At 47.3% G+C, this 14,830-nt stretch overlaps 1 protein-coding gene across 1 annotated transcript in view; it reads right to left on the bottom strand.

Moving 5' to 3' along the window:
• Nucleotides 1–4,239: 4,239 nt before the first annotated feature.
• Nucleotides 4,240–14,830, bottom strand: part of LOC147106541 (uncharacterized) — a 176,536-nt gene continuing 165,945 nt past the window's right edge. The window contains exon 27 of the mRNA XM_086008472.1: nt 4,240–14,772. Within this exon, the coding sequence (XP_085864598.1) occupies nt 4,287–14,772 (10,486 nt within the window). The 3' untranslated portion in view covers nt 4,240–4,286. The remainder of the gene's footprint in view (nt 14,773–14,830) is intronic.

Below are 14,830 nucleotides of genomic sequence, written 5' to 3'. Positions count from 1 at the left end.
GATCTTGAACACCTCTATCAAATCTCCTCGCAATCTTCTCTGCTTTAAAGAGGACAACCCCAGCTTCTCCAGTCTATCCATGTAACTGAAGTCTGTCATCCCTGGAACCATTCTTGTAAATCTTTTCTGTACCCTCTCTCTAAGGCCTTCACATCCTTCCTAAAGTGCGGTGCCCAGAATTGGACACAATACTCCAGTTGAGGCTGAACCAGTGTTTTATAAAGGTTCATCACAACTTCCTTGCTTTTGTCCTCTATGCCTCAATTTTTGAAGCCCAGGATCCCGTTTGCTTTTTGAACCGTTTTCTCAACCTGCTCTGCCACCTTCAACGATTTGTGCACATATACCCCCAGGTCTTTCTGTTCCTGCACACCCTTTAGAATTGTACCCTTTAGTTTATATTGCCTCTCCTCGTTCTTTCTACCAAAATGTATCATTTCGCACCTTTCCGTCACGTGTCCGCCCATTTCACCAGCCTGTCTATGTCTTCCTGAAGTCTATCACTATCCTCCTCACTGTTCACTATACTTCCGAGCTTTGTGTCATCTGCAAATTTTGAAATTGTGCCCTTAATATATATATATTACTTAATATATATCAAGCAAAGCAGTTGTCCTAGTACCGACCCCTGGGGAATAGCACTGTATACCTTCCTCCAGTCCGGAAAACAACCGTGCACCACTACTCTCTGTTTCCTGTCACTTAGCCAATTTCGTACCATGCTGCCACTGTCCCTTTTATTCTATGGGCTTCAACTTTGTGGCACTTTATCAAACGCCTTTTGGAAGTCCATATCAACATTAACATCAACTGCATTGTCCTCATCAACCCTTTCTGTCACCTCATCAAAAAACTCAATCAAGTTAGTTAAACATGATTTGCCTTTAACAAATCCGTGCTGGCTTTCCTTAATTAAGCCACATTTGTCCAAGTGACTGTTAATTTTGTCCCTGATTATTGTTTCTAAAAGTTTCCCTACTACCAAGGTTAAACTGACTGGCCTGTAATTGCTGGGTTGCTGGGTTCCTCTCTATAAGTGACTGCCTTCTTACAGTAATATATTCTTAAATATTCTTACATGCATCCCAGTGGACTTCCTCACCTTATGTGGGATTTCTATTGTTTATTTTTTCCTGTTAATTTCTCATTGTTGTGTTGATCCATTTTTAAAAAAAGTTCCTCTTCGGGGCTACATGCCATGAACTCTTCCTGGACCCTCAGGTGGGACCCACTTCAGCTATTGGTTAACTAGTATACCAGGTGTACCTCTACTGGCCCTATGCCAAACCCATGTGGAAGTTGGGGAAGTATGAACTCTCGACCTAGGTTTCCCAGACCTGCATGCCCCACAGTGCTGATGGCTTTGTTTGAGGTGAACATCTCCGTTCTCTTCTCTTTCTCACACACACACACAGCACCTTCCCTTCTGGCTCCCATCACAGCTCTTTCCCTTCAGTCTATCTCTTGCACTTCCTTTCCTTTGGTCCCTCTCTTCCTACCCGTTTCTTCTAATCTATGTTTTTTTCACCTCTTCCCCTTTGGTCTGTGTGTCTCTCACTCTTCTCCTCTCTTGACGTCAATGGAACAGAATGTTGGGTGGGAAACATAACTGGTGGCTGATTGGATTCCACCCGTTTTACACAACCACCCAAGCCAACATTTCTATACCCTTGTCCCTTTTTGTGTTTCTCCTCTGCTTCCCTGTTTCTCCTCTCTCTTTTCTTCTCTTCTGCTTCTCCCTCCTGCATCATTGTTGTACTTTTCTCTCTCTGTCCTTCCTGTTTGTCTCACTTTTTTTCTGTTTGACTCTTTTCTGTTTTTCTCTCCTGCTCTCTCTCTCTTTCCAAGTTGTCCTAACAAATTTCTGAAATCATTTATACTTTACCACTTGAAACACCACTCATGTCAAATTTGTTGTTATGCGATTCACATTAAGCTATTTGCAACACCATCCATCTTAAACTATTCACAATACTATTCACGTTTAAATTGTTTGTTACACCATTCACGTTTAACAATTTCCCCAAGCAATTTGTTAAATCAGTCTTGTTAATTAAAAATATCTGTATCAATAAATAACTATCTGCACCAATGATAAAATAAATTAGTAAATCCAGCTTCTTTCTAAAGCTAGCAGAGGCAAAACTGATGGAATCATTTCTGAAACAACTGGATTCACCCATACAACACACTAATAGTCTGTGTGAACAACAAACAAAAATAGATTACCTGGGGAATACACTGTTCCATTCACAATGCAGAAACATTCTGTGGTAGAAGATGAATAGCTTGTGGTCAGAGAAATTGTGAAAGCAGTCGGTGTTGGTTGAGAAAACGTTGAAGGCATCTTGATCGTAGTTGCAGATATAGCACTTGTCGATGCAGATCCTGTTACCGAAACAGTGCCTGCAGTAGTTGAAGTCCATTTGGTGGCAGTGATGGAAGACTGATTTCCGGTGATAATCTCAGGAGTAGAAGTAGGAGTAGATGATTTCAAAGTGCTAGTGTGGGCAGTAGGTAATGCCACAGGTGTGGTATTTGTAGATACTGTTGTGGTTGTGATGGTAGGTGTACTTGAAGGTGGGGTTGTGGTCATAGTTGAAGGCGTAGTTGTGGTTATGGTTGTGGGTGGTGTTGCTGTAGTTGGAGATGGATGTTGGGTTGTAGTTGTGGGGGAATGTGGAGTTGTGGCTGTTGTTGCTGGGATTCCTGTGGTTGAAGGTGGGGTTGTGGTTGGTGGGACTTCTGTGGTTGTGCTTGTGGTTGAAGGTGGAGTTGTGGTTGATGGTGGAGTTGTGGTTGAATGTGTGGTTGTGGTTGAGAGTGTGGTTGTGGTTGAAGGTGGAGTTGTGGTTGAATGTGTGGTTGTGGTTGATGGTGGAGTTGTGGTTGAAGGTGTGGTTGTGGTTGAAGGTGGGGTTGTGGTTGAATGTGTGGTTGTGGTTGAAGGTGGCATTGTGGTTGAAAGTGGGGTTGTGGTTGAATGTGTGGTTGTGGTTGAATGTGTGGTTGTGGTTGAAGGTTTGGTTGTGGTTGAAGGTGGAGTTGTGGTTGAATGTGGAGTTGTGGTTGAAGGTGTGGTTGTGGTTGAAGGTGTGGTTGTGGTTGATGGTGGTGTTGTGGTTGAAGGTGGGGTTGTGGTTGAAGGTGTGGTTGATGGTGGAGTTGTGGTTGAATGTGTGGTTGTGGTTGAAGGTGGCGTTGTGGTTGAAAGTGGGGTTGTGGTTGATGGTGGAGTTGTGGTTGAAAGTGGGGTTGTGGTTGATGGTGGAGTTGTGGTTGATGGTTTGGTTGTGGTTGAAGGTGTGGTTGTGGTTGAAGGTGTGGTTGTGGTTGAATGTGTGGTTGTGGTTGATGGTGGAGTTGTGGTTGAAGGTGGAGTTGTGGTTGAAGGTGGGGTTGTGGTTGATGGTGGAGTTGTGGTTGATGGTTTGGTTGTGGTGGAACGTGTGGTTGTGGTTGAAGGTGGCGTTATGGTTGAAAGTGGGGATGTGGTTGAATGTGTGGTTGTGGTTGAAGGTGTTGTTGTGGTTGAAGGTGGAGTTGTGGTTGAATGTGTGGTTGTGGTTGAAGGTGGAGTTGTGGTTGAATGTGTGGTTGTGGTTGATGGTGGAGTTGTGGTTGAAGGTGGGGTTGTGGTTGAATGTGTGGTTGTGGTTGAAGGTGGCGTTGTGTTTGAAAGTGGGGTTGTGGTTGAATGTGTGGTTGTGGTTGAAGGTGGAGTTGTGGTTGAAGGTGGAATTGTGGTTGAAGGTGGAGTTGTGGTTGAATGTGGAGTTGTGGTTGAAGGTGGAATTGTGGTTGAAGGTGGAGTTGTAGTTGAATGTGGAGTTGTGGTTGAAGGTGGCATTGTGGTTGAAAGTAGGGTTGTGGTTGAATGTGTGGTTGTGGCTGATGGTGGCATTGTGGTTGAATGTGTGGTTGTGGTTGAAGGTGGAGTTGTGGTTGAAGGTGGAATTGTGGTTGAAGGTGTGGTCGTGGTTGAAGGTGGAGTTGTGGTTGAATGTGTGGTTGTGGTTGAAGGTGGGGTTGTGGTTGAATGTGTGGTTGTGGTTGAAGGTGTGGTTGTGGTTGAAGGTGTGGTTGTGGTTGAAGGTGGAGTTGTGGTTGAAGGTGTGGTTGTGGTTGAAGGTGGCGTTGTGGTTGAAAGTGGAGTTGTTGGTGTGATTTCGGTGGTTGTGGATGTGGTTGAAGTTGGGATTGTAGTTGGCAGTTGAGTTGTTGTCATACTTGGAGTGGAGGTTGGAGTTACCTCAGGGATTGTTAGTTCAGTAGTTTCCATTGCTTCACTTGTACAAATAGTAGTTGTTATGGTTGTGGAAGTGGTTGAAGGTGGAGTTGTGGTTGAATGTGGGGTTGTGGTTGAAGGTGGGGTTGTGGTTGATGGTGGAGTTGTGGTTGAAAGTGGGGTTGTGGTTGAAGGTGGGGTTGTGGTTGAAAGTGGGGTTGTGGTTGAAGGTGGAGTTGTGGTTGAATGTGTGGTTGTGGTAGAAGGTGTGGTTGTGGTTGAAAGTGGGGTTGTGGTTGAAGGTGGGGTTGTGGTTGAATGTGGCGTTCTGAGTGAAAGTGGGGTTGTGGTTGAATGTGTGGTTGTGGTTGAAGGTGGGGTTGTGGTTGAATGTGGCATTGTGGTTGAAAGTGTGGTTGTGGTTGAATGATTGGTTGTGGTTGAAGGTGCGGTTGTGGTTGAAGGTGTGGTTGTGGTTGAAGGTGTGGTTGTGGTTGAAGGTGGAGTTGTGGTTGAAAGTGTGGTTGTGGTTGAATGTGTGGTTGTGGTTGAAAGTGGGGTTGTGGTTGAATGTTTGGTTGTGGGTGAAGGTGTGGTTGTGGTTGAAGGTGGAGTTGTGGTTGAAAGTGTGGTTGTGGTTGAATGTGTGGTTGTGGTTGAAGGTGGGGTTGTGGTTGAATGTGTGGTTGTGGTTGATGGTGGAGTTGTGGTTGAAGGTGGACTTGTGGTTGAAAGTGGGGTTGTGGTTGATGGTGGAGTTGTGGTTGAAGGTGTGGTTGTGGTTGAAGGTGGGGTTGTGGTTGAAGGTTTGGTTGTGGTTGAAGGTGTGGTTGTGGTTGAAGGTGTGGTTGTGGTTGAAGGTGTGGTTGCGGTTGAAGGTGGGGTTGTGGTTGAAGGTTTGGTTGTGGTTGAAGGTGTGGTTGTGGTTGAAGGTTTGGTTGTGGTTGAAGGTGTGGTTGTGGTTGAAGGTGTGGTTGTGGTTGAAGATGTGGTTGTGGTTGAAGGTGTGGTTGTGGTTGAAGGTGTGGTTGCGGTTGAAGGTGTGGTTGTGGTTGAAGGTGGCGTTGTGGTTGAAGGTGGGGTTGCGGTTGAAGGTGTCGTTGTGGTTGAAGGTGTGGTTGTGGTTGAAGGAGGAGTTGTGGTTGAATGTGGAGTTGTGGTTGAAGGTGTGGTTGAAGGTGGAGTTGTGGTTGAATGTGGAGTTGTGGTTGAATGTGTGGTTGTGGTTGAAGGTGGGGTTGTGGTTGAAGGTTTGGTTGTGGTTGAATGTGTGGTTGCGGTTGAAGGTGTGGTTGTGGTTGAAGGTGGCGTTGTGGTTGTAAGTGGAGTTGTGGTTGAAAGTGTGGTTGTGGTTGAAGGTGTGGTTGTGGTTGAAGGTGGGGTTGTGGTTGAAGGTGTGGTTGTGGTTGAAGGTGTGGTTGTGGTTGAAGGTGTGGTTGTGGTTGAATGTTTGGTTGTGGTTGAAGGTGTGGTTGTGGTTGAAGGTGGAGTTGTGGTTGAAAGTGTGGTTGTGGTTGAATGTGTGGTTGTGGTTGAAGGTGGGGTTGTGGTTGAATGTGTGGTTGTGGTTGACGGTGGATTTGTGGTTGAAGGTGGACTTGTGGTTGAAAGTGGGGTTGTGGTTGATGGTGGACTTGTGGTTGATGGTTTGGTTGTGGTTGAAGGTGTGGTTGTGGTTGAAGGTTTGGTTGTGGTTGAAGGTGTGGTTGTGGTTGAAGGTGTGGTTGTGGTTGAAGGTGTGGTTGTGGTTGAAGATGTGGTTGTGGTTGAAGGTGTGGTTGTGGTTGAAGGTGTGGTTGCGGTTGAAGGTGTGGTTGTGGTTGAAGGTGGAGTTGTGGTTGAATGTGGAGTTGTGGTTGATGGTGGAGTTGTGGTTGAAAGTGGGGTTGTGGTTGAAGGTGGGGTTGTCGTTGATGGTGGAGTTGTGGTTGAATGTGTGGTTGTGGTAGAAGGTGTGGTTGTGGTTGAAAGTGGGGTTGTGGTTGAAGGTGGGGTTGTGGTTGAATGTGGCGTTGTGGTTGAAAGTGGGGTTGTGGTTGAATGTGTGGTTGTGGTTGAAGGTGGGGTTGTGGTTGAATGTGGCGTTGTGGTTGAAAGTGGGGTTGTGGTTGAATGTGTGGTTGTGGTTGAAGGTGGCGTTGTGGTTGAAAGTGTGGTTGTGGTTGAATGATTGGTTGTGGTTGAAGGTGCGGTTGTGGTTGAAGGTGTGGTTGTGGTTGAAGGTGTGGTTGTGGTTGAAGGTGGAGTTGTGGTTGAAAGTGTGGTTGTGGTAGAAGGTGTGGTTGTGGTTGAAAGTGGGGTTGTGGTTGAAGGTGGGGTTGTGGTTGAATGTGGCGTTGTGGTTGAAAGTGGGGTTGTGGTTGAATGTGTGGTTGTGGTTGAAGGTGGGGTTGTGGTTGAATGTGGCGTTGTGGTTGAAGATGTGGTTGTGGTTGAAGGTGTGGTTGTGGTTGAAGGTGTGGTTGCGGTTGAAGGTGTGGTTGTGGTTGAAGGTGGAGTTGTGGTTGAATGTGGAGTTGTGGTTGAATGTGTGGTTGTGGTTGAAGGTGGAGTTGTGGTTGAATGTGTGGTTGCGATTGAAGGTGTGATTGCGGTTGAAGGTGTGGTTGTGGTTGAAGGTGGAGTTGTGGTTGAATGTGGAGTTGTGGTTGAATGTGTGGTTGTGGTTGAAGGTGGAGTTGTGGTTGAATGTGGAGTTGTGGTTGAATGTGTGGTTGTGGTTGAAGGTGGGGTTGTGGTTGAAGGTCTGGTTGTGGTTGAATGTGGAGTTGTGGTTGAATGTGTGGTTGTGCTTGAAGGTGTGGTTGTGGTTGAAGGTGGCGTTGTGGTTGAAAGTGGAGTTGTGGTTGAAAGTGTGGTTGTGGTTGAAGGTGTGGTTGTGGTTGAATGTGTGGTTGTGGTTGAAGGTGCGGTTGTGGTTGAAGGTGTGGTTGTGGTTGAAGGTGGGGTTGTGGTTGAAGGTGTGGTTGTGGTTGAAGGTGTGGTTGTGGTTGAATGTTTGGTTGTGGATGAAGGTGTGGTTGTGGTTGAAGGTGGGGTTGTGGTTGAAGGTGCGGTTGTGGTTGAAGGTGTGGTTGTGGTTGAAGGTGTGGTTGTGGTTGAAGGTGGAGTTGTGGTTGAAAGTGTGGTTGTGGTTGAAGGTGGAGTTGTGGTTGAATGTGTGGTTGTGGTTGAAGGTGTGGTTGTGGTTGAAGGTGGAGTTATGGTTGAATGTGTGGTTGTGGTTGAAGGTGTGGTTGTGGTTGAAGGTGGCATTGTGGTTGAAAGTGGGGTTGTGGTTGAATGTGTGGTTGTGGTTGAAGGTGGCGTTGTGGTTGAAAGTGGGGTTGTGGTTGAATGTGGAGTTGTGGTTGAAGGTGTGGTTGTGGTTGAAGGTGGAGTTGTGGTTGAATGTGTGGTTGTGGTTGAAGGTGTGGTTGTGGTTGAAGGTGGAGTTATGGTTGAATGTGTGGTTGTGTTTGAATGTGGCGTTGTGGTTGAAAGTGGGGTTGTGGTTGAATGTGTGTTTGTGGTTGATGGTGGAGTTGTGGTTGAATGTGGGGTTGTGGTTGAAGGTATGGTTGTGGTTGAAGGTGGAGTTGTGGTTGAATGTGGCGTTGTGGTTGAAAGTGGGGTTGTGGTTGAAGGTGTGGTTGTGGTTGAAGATGGCGTTGTGGTTAAATGTGGCGTTGTGGTTGAAAGTGGGGTTGTGGTTGAAGGTGTGGTTGTGGTTGAAGATGGCGTTGCGGTTGAATGTGGCGTTGTGGTTGAAAGTGGAGTTGTGGTTGAAGGTGTGGGTGTGGTTGAAGGTGGGGTTGTGGTTGAATGTGTGGTTGTGGTTGAAGGTGTGGTTGTGGTTGAAGGTGTGGTTGTGGTTGAATGTGTGGTTGTGGTTGAAGGTGGCATTGTGGTTGAAAGTGGGGTTGTGGTTGAATGTGTGGCTGTGGTTGAAGGTGTGGTTGTGGTTGAAGGTGTGGTTGTGGTTGAAGGTGGCGTTGTGGTTGAAAGTGGGGTTGTGGTTGAATGTGTGGTTGTGGTTGAATATGTGGTTGTGGTTGAAGCTGGGGTTGTGGTTGAATGTGTGGTTGTGGTTGAATGTGTGTTTGTGGTTGATGGTGGAGTTATGGTTGAATGTGTGGTTGTGGTTGAAAGTGGGGTTGTGGTTGAATGTGTGGTTGTGGTTGATGGTGGAGTTGTGGTTGAAGGTGTGGTTGTGGTTGAAGCTGGAGTTGTGGTTGAATGTGTGGTTGTGGTTGAAGGTGGCATTGTGGTTGAAAGTGAGGTTGTGGTTGAATGTGTGGTTGTGGTTGAATGTGTGGTTGTGGTTGAAGGTGGGGTTGTGGTTGAATGTGTGGTTGTGGTTGAAAGTGGGGTTGAGGTTGAATGTGTGGTTGTGGTTGATGGTGGAGTTGTGGTTGAATGTGTGGTTGTGGTTGAAAGTGGGGTTGTGGTTGAATGTGTGGTTGTGGTTGAATGTGTGGTTGTGGTTGAAGGTGGCATTGTGGTTGAATGTGGAGTTGTGGTTGAATGTGTGGTTGTGGTTGAATGTGAGGTTGTGGTTGAATGTGTGGTTGTGGTTGAATGTGTGGTTGTGGTTGAAGGTGGCATTGTGGTTGAAGGTGGAGTTGTGGTTGAACGTGTGGTTGTGGTTGAAGGTTTGGTTGTGGTTGAAGGTGTGGTTGTGGTTGAAGATGGCGTTGTGGTTGAATGTGGAGTTGTGGTTAAATGTGGAGTTGTGGTTGAAGGCTTGGTTGTGGTTGAAGGTTTGGTTGTGGTTGATGGTGTGGTTGTGGTTGAAGATGGCGTTGTGTTTGAATGTGGCGTTGTGGTTGAAGGTGTGGTTGTGGTTGAAGGTGGCATTGTGGTTGAAAGTGAGGTTGTGGTTGAATGTGTGGTTGTGGTTGAATGTGTGGTTGTGGTTGAAGGTGGGGTTGTGGTTGAATGTGTGGTTGTGGTTGAAAGTGGGGTTGAGGTTGAATGTGTGGTTGTGGTTGATGGTGGAGTTGTGGTTGAATGTGAGGTTGTGGTTGAAGGTGGAGATGTGGTTGAATGTGGAGTTGTGGTTGAAGGTTTGGTTGTGGTTGAAGGTGTGGTTGTGGTTGAAGGTGTGGTTGTGGTTGAAGGAGTGGTTGTGGTTGAATGTGGCATTGTGGTTGAAGGTGTGGTTGTGGTTGAAGGTGGAGTTGTGGTTGAATGTGTGGTTGTGGTTGAAGGTGGCATTGTGGTTGAAAGTGGGGTTGTGGTTGAAGGTGTGGCTGTGGTTGAAGGTGGAGTTGTGGTTGAATGTGTGGTTGTGGTTGAAGGTGTGGTTGTGGTTGAAGGTGGAGTTGTGGTTGAATGTGGTGTTGTGGTTGAAAGTGGGGTTGTGGTTGAAGGTGTGGTTGTGGTTGAAGGTGGAGTTGTGGTTGAATGTGGCGTTGTGGTTGAAAGTGGGGTTGTGGTTGAAGGTGTGGTTGTGGTTGAAGGTGGAGTTGTGGTTGAATGTGGGGTTGTGGTTGAAGGTGTGGTTGTGGTTGAAGGTGTGGTTGTGGTTGAAGATGGCGTTGTGGTTGAATGTGGAGTTGTGGTTGAAGGCTTGGTTGTGGTTGAAGGTTTGGTTGTGGTTGAAGGTGTGGTTGTGGTTGAAGATGGCGTTGTGGTTGAATGTGGCGTTGTGGTTGAAGGTGGCGTTGTGGTTGAAGGTGTGGGTATGGTTGAAGGTGGGGTTGTGGTTGAAGGTGTGGTTGTGGTTGAAGGTGTGGTTGTGGTTGAAGGTGTGGTTGTGGTTGAAGGTGTGGTTGTGGTTGAAGGTGGAGATGTGGTTGAATGTGGAGTTGTGGTTGAAGATGTGGTTGTGGTTGATGGTGGAGTTTTGGTTGAATATGTGGTTGTGGTTGAAGGTGGCTTTGTGGTTGAAAGTGGAGTTGTGGTTAAATGTGGAGTTGTGGTTGAAGGTGGCGTTGTGGTTGAAGGTGTGGTTGTGGTTGAATGTGAGGTTGTGGTTGAAGGTGGAGATGTGGTTGAATGTGGAGTTGTGGTTGAAGATGTGGTTGTGGTTGATGGTGGAGTTTTGGTTGAATATGTGGTTGTGGTTGAAGGTGGCGTTGTGGTTGAAAGTGGAGTTGTGGTTAAATGTGGAGTTGTGGATGAAGGTTTGGTTGTGGTTGAAGGTGTGGTTGTGGTTGAAGCTGGAGTTGTGGTTAAATGTGGAATTGTGGTTGAAGGTGTGGTTGTGGTTGAAGGTGTGGTTGAAGGTTTGGTTGTGGTTGAAGGTGTGGTTGTGGTTGAAGATGGCGTTGTGGTTGAATGTGGAGTTGTGGTTAAATGTGGAGTTGTGGTTGAAGGCTTGGTTGTGGTTGAAGGTTTGGTTGTGGTTGAAGGTGTGGTTGTGGTTGAAGATGGCGTTGTGGTTGAATGTGGCGTTGTGGTTGAAGGTGTGGTTGTGGTTGAAGGTGTGGTTGTGGTTGAAGGAGTGGTTGTGGTTGAAAGTGGAGTTGTGGTTAAATGTGGAGTTGTGGTTGAAGGTGTGGGTGTGGTTGAAGGTGGGGTTGTGGTTGAAGGTGTGGTTGAAGGTGTGGTTGTGGTTGAAGGTGTGGTTGTGGTTGAAGCTGGAGTTGTGGTTGAATGTGTGGTTGTGGTTGAAGGTGGCATTGTGGTTGAAAGTGGGGTTGTGGTTGAATGTGTGGCTGTGGTTGAAGGTGGCATTGTGGTTGAAGGTGTGGTTGTGGTTGAAGCTGGAGTTGTGGTTGAATGTGTGGTTGTGGTTGAAGGTGGCATTGTGGTTGAAAGTGGGGTTGTGGTTGAATGTGTGGTTGTGGTTGAAGGTGGCGTTGTGGTTGAAAGTGGGGTTGTGGTTGAATGTGTGGGTGTGGTTGAAGGTGTGGTTGTGGTTGAAGTTGGAGTTGTGGTTGAATGTGTGGTTGTGGTTGAAGGTGTGGTTGTGGTTGAAGGTGGAGTTGTGGTTGAATGTGTGGTTGTGTTTGAATGTGGCGTTGTGGTTGAAAGTGGGGTTGTGGTTGAATGTGTGTTTGTGGTTGATGGTGGAGTTGTGGTTGAATGTGGGGTTGTGGTTGAAGGTGTGGTTGTGGTTGAAGGTGGAGTTGTGGTTGAATGTGGCGTTGTGGTTGAAAGTGGGGTTGTGGTTGAAGGTGTGGTTGTGGTTGAAGATGGCGTTGTGGTTAAATATGGCGTTGTGGTTGAAAGTGGGGTTGTGGTTGAAGGTGTGGTTGTGGTTGAAGATGGCGTTGCGGTTGAATGTGGCGTTGTGGTTGAAAGTGGGGTTGTGGTTGAAGGTGTGGGTGTAGTTGAAGGTGGGGTTGTGGTTGAATGTGTGGTTGTGGTTGAAGGTGTGGTTGTGGTTGAAGGTGTGGTTGTGGTTGAATGTGTGGTTGTGGTTGAAGGTGGCATTGTGGTTGAAAGTGGGGTTGTGGTTGAATGTGTGGCTGTGGTTGAAGGTGTGGTTGTGGTTGAAGGTGTGGTTGTGGTTGAAGGTGGCGTTGTGGTTGAAAGTGGGGTTGTGGTTGAATGTGTGGTTGTGGTTGAATGTGTGGTTGTGGTTGAAGGTGGGGTTGTGGTTGAATGTGTGGTTGTGGTTGAATGTGTGTTTGTGGTTGATGGTGGAGTTGTGGTTGAATGTTTGGTTGTGGTTGAAAGTGGGGTTGTGGTTGAATGTGTGGTTGTGGTTGATGGTGGAGTTGTGGTTGAAGGTGTGGTTGTGGTTGAAGGTGGAGTTGTGGTTGAATGTGTGGTTGTGGTTGAAGGTGGCATTGTGGTTGAAAGTGAGGTTGTGGTTGAATGTGTGGTTGTGGTTGAATGTGTGGTTGTGGTTGAAGGTAGGGTTGTGGTTGAATGTGTGGTTGTGGTTGAAAGTGGGGTTGAGGTTGAATGTGTGGTTGTGGTTGATGGTGGATTTGTGGTTGAATGTGTGGTTGTGGTTGAAAGTGGGGTTGTGGTTGAATGTGTGGTTGTGGTTGAATGTGTGGTTGTGGTTGAAGGTGGCGTTGTGGTTGAATGTGGAGTTGTGGTTGAATGTGTGGTTGTGGTTGAATGTGAGGTTGTGGTTGAAGGTGGAGATGTGGTTGAATGTGGAGTTGTGGTTGAAGGTTTGGTTGTGGTTGAAGGTGTAGTTGTGGTTGAAGGTGTGGTTGTGGTTGAAGGAGTGGTTGTGGTTGAATGTGACGTTGTGGTTGAAGGTGTGGTTGTGGTTGAAGGTGGAGTTGTGGTTGAATGTGTGGTTGTGGTTGAAGGTGGCATTGTGGTTGAATGTGTGGTTGTGGTTGAAGGTGGAGTTGTGGTTGAAGGTGTGGTTGTGGTTGAAGGTGGCGTTGTGGTTGAAAGTGGGGTTGTGGTTGAAGGTGTGGTTGTGGTTGAAGGTGGAGTTGTGGTTGAATTTGGGGTTGTGGTTGAAGGTGTGGTTGTGGTTGAAGGTGGAGTTGTGGTTGAAGGTGTGGTTGTGGTTGAAGGTGGGGTTGTGGTTGAAGGTGTGGTTGTGGTTGAAGATGGCGTTGTGGTTGAATGTGGAGTTGTGGTTAAATGTGGAGTTGTGGTTAAAGGCTTGGATGTGGTTGAAGGTTTGGTTGTGGTTGAAGGTGTGGTTGTGGTTGAAGATGGCGTTGTGGTTGAATGTGGCGTTGTGGTTGAAGGTGTGGTTGTGGTTGAAGGTGTGGTTGTGGTTGAAGGAGTGGTTGTGGTTGAAAGTGGAGTTGTGGTTAAATGTGGAGTTGTGGTTGAAGGTGGAGTTGTGGTTGAAGGTGTGGGTGTGGTTGAAGGTGGGGTTGTGGTTGAAGGTGTGGTTGTGGTTGAAGGTGTGGTTGTGGTTGAAGGTGTGGTTGTGGTTGAAGGTGGCATTGTGGTTGAAGGTGTGGTTGTGGTTGAAGGTGGCATTGTGGTTGAAAGTGGGGTTGTGGTTGAATGTGTGGTTGTGGTTGAAGGTGGCGTTGTCGTTGAAAGTGGGGTTGTGGTTGAATGTGTGGTTGTGGTTGAAGGTGTGGTTGTGGTTGAAGGTGGCGTTGTGGTTGAAAGTGGGGTTGTGGTTGAATGTGTGTTTGTGGTTGATGGTGGAGTTGTGGTTGAATGTGTGGTTGTGGTTGAAGGTGGCGTTGTGGTTGAAAGTGGGGTTGTGGTTGAATATGTGTTTGTGGTTGATGGTGGAGTTGTGGTTGAATGTGGGGTTGTGGTTGAAGGTGTGGTTGTGGTTGAAGGTGGAGTTGTGGTTGAATGTGGCGTTGTGGTTGAAAGTTGGGTTGTGGTTGAAGGTGTGGTTGTGGTTGAAGATGGCGTTGTGGTTGAATGTGGCGTTGTGGTTGAAAGTGGGGTTGTGGTTGAAGGTGTGGTTGTGGTTGAAGATGGCGTTGTGGTTGAATGTGGCATTGTGGTTGAAAGTGGGGTTGTGGTTGAAGGTGTGGGTGTGGTTGAAGGTGGGGTTGTGGTTGAATGTGTGGTTGTGGTTGAAGGTGTGGTTGTGGTTGAAGGTGTGGTTGTGGTTGAAGGTGTGGTTGTGGTTGAATGTGTGGTTGTGGTTGAAGGTGGCATTGTGGTTGAAAGTGGGGTTGTGGTTGAAGGTGTGGGTGTGGTTGAAGGTGGGGTTGTGGTTGAATGTGTGGTTGTGGTTGAAGGTGTGGTTGTGGTTGAAGGTGTGGTTGTGGTTGAAGGTGTGGTTGTGGTTGAATGTGTGGTTGTGGTTGAAGGTGGCATTGTGGTTGAATGTGGCGTTGTGGTTGAAGGTGTGGTTGTGGTTGAAGGTGTGGTTGTGGTTGAAGGAGTGGTTGTGGTTGAAAGTGGAGTTGTGGTTAAATGTGGAGTTGTGGTTGAAGGTGGAGTTGTGGTTGAAGGTGTGGTTGTGGTTGAAGGTGGAGTTGTGGTTGAATGTGGCGTTGTGGTTGAAAGTGGGGTTGTGGTTGAAGGTGTGGTTGTGGTTGAAGGTGGAGTTGTGGTTGAATGTGGGGTTGTGGTTGAAGGTGTGGTTGTGGTTGAAGGTGTGCTTGTGGTTGAAGGTGGAGTTGTGGTTGAATGTGTGGTTGTGGTTGAAGGTTTGGTTGTGGTTGAAGGTGTGGTTGTGGTTGAAGATGGCGTTGTGGTTGAATGTGGAGTTGTGGTTAAATGTGGAGTTGTGGTTGAAGGCTTGGATGTGGTTGAAGGTTTGGTTGTGGTTGAAGGTGTGGTTGTGGTTGAAGATGGCGTTGTGGTTGAATGTGGCGTTGTGGTTGAAGGTGTGGTTGTGGTTGAAGGTGTGGTTGTGGTTGAAGGAGTGGTTGTGGTTGAAAGTGGAGTTGTGGTTAAATGTGGAGTTGTGGTTGAAGGTGGAGTTGTGGTTGAAGGTGTGGGTGTGGTTGAAGGTGGGGTTGTGGTTGAAGGTGTGGTTGTGGTTGAAGGTGTGGTTGTGGTTGAAGGTGGCATTGTGGTTGAAGGTGTGGTTGTGGTTGAAGGTGGCATTGTGGTTGAAGGTGTGGTTGTGGTTGAAGGTGGCATTGTGGTTGAAAGTGGGGTTGTGGTTGAATGTGTGGTTGTGGTTGAAGGTGGCGTTGTCGTTGAAAGTGGGGTTGTGGTTGAATGTGTGGTTGTGGTTGAAGGTGTGGTTGTGGTTGAAGGTGGCGTTGTGGTTGAATGTGTGTTTGTGGTTGATGGTGGAGTTGTGGTTGAATGTGT

Source organism: Somniosus microcephalus, chromosome 15 (assembly GCF_052327205.1).
Source record: "Somniosus microcephalus isolate GS21.2 chromosome 15, FLI_Smic_1.0, whole genome shotgun sequence".
NCBI classification, from domain to species: Eukaryota; Metazoa; Chordata; class Chondrichthyes; order Squaliformes; family Somniosidae; genus Somniosus; species Somniosus microcephalus.
The sequence above is the reverse complement of the archived record's forward strand: the minus strand, read 5'-3'. Positions and strand labels throughout refer to the sequence as shown.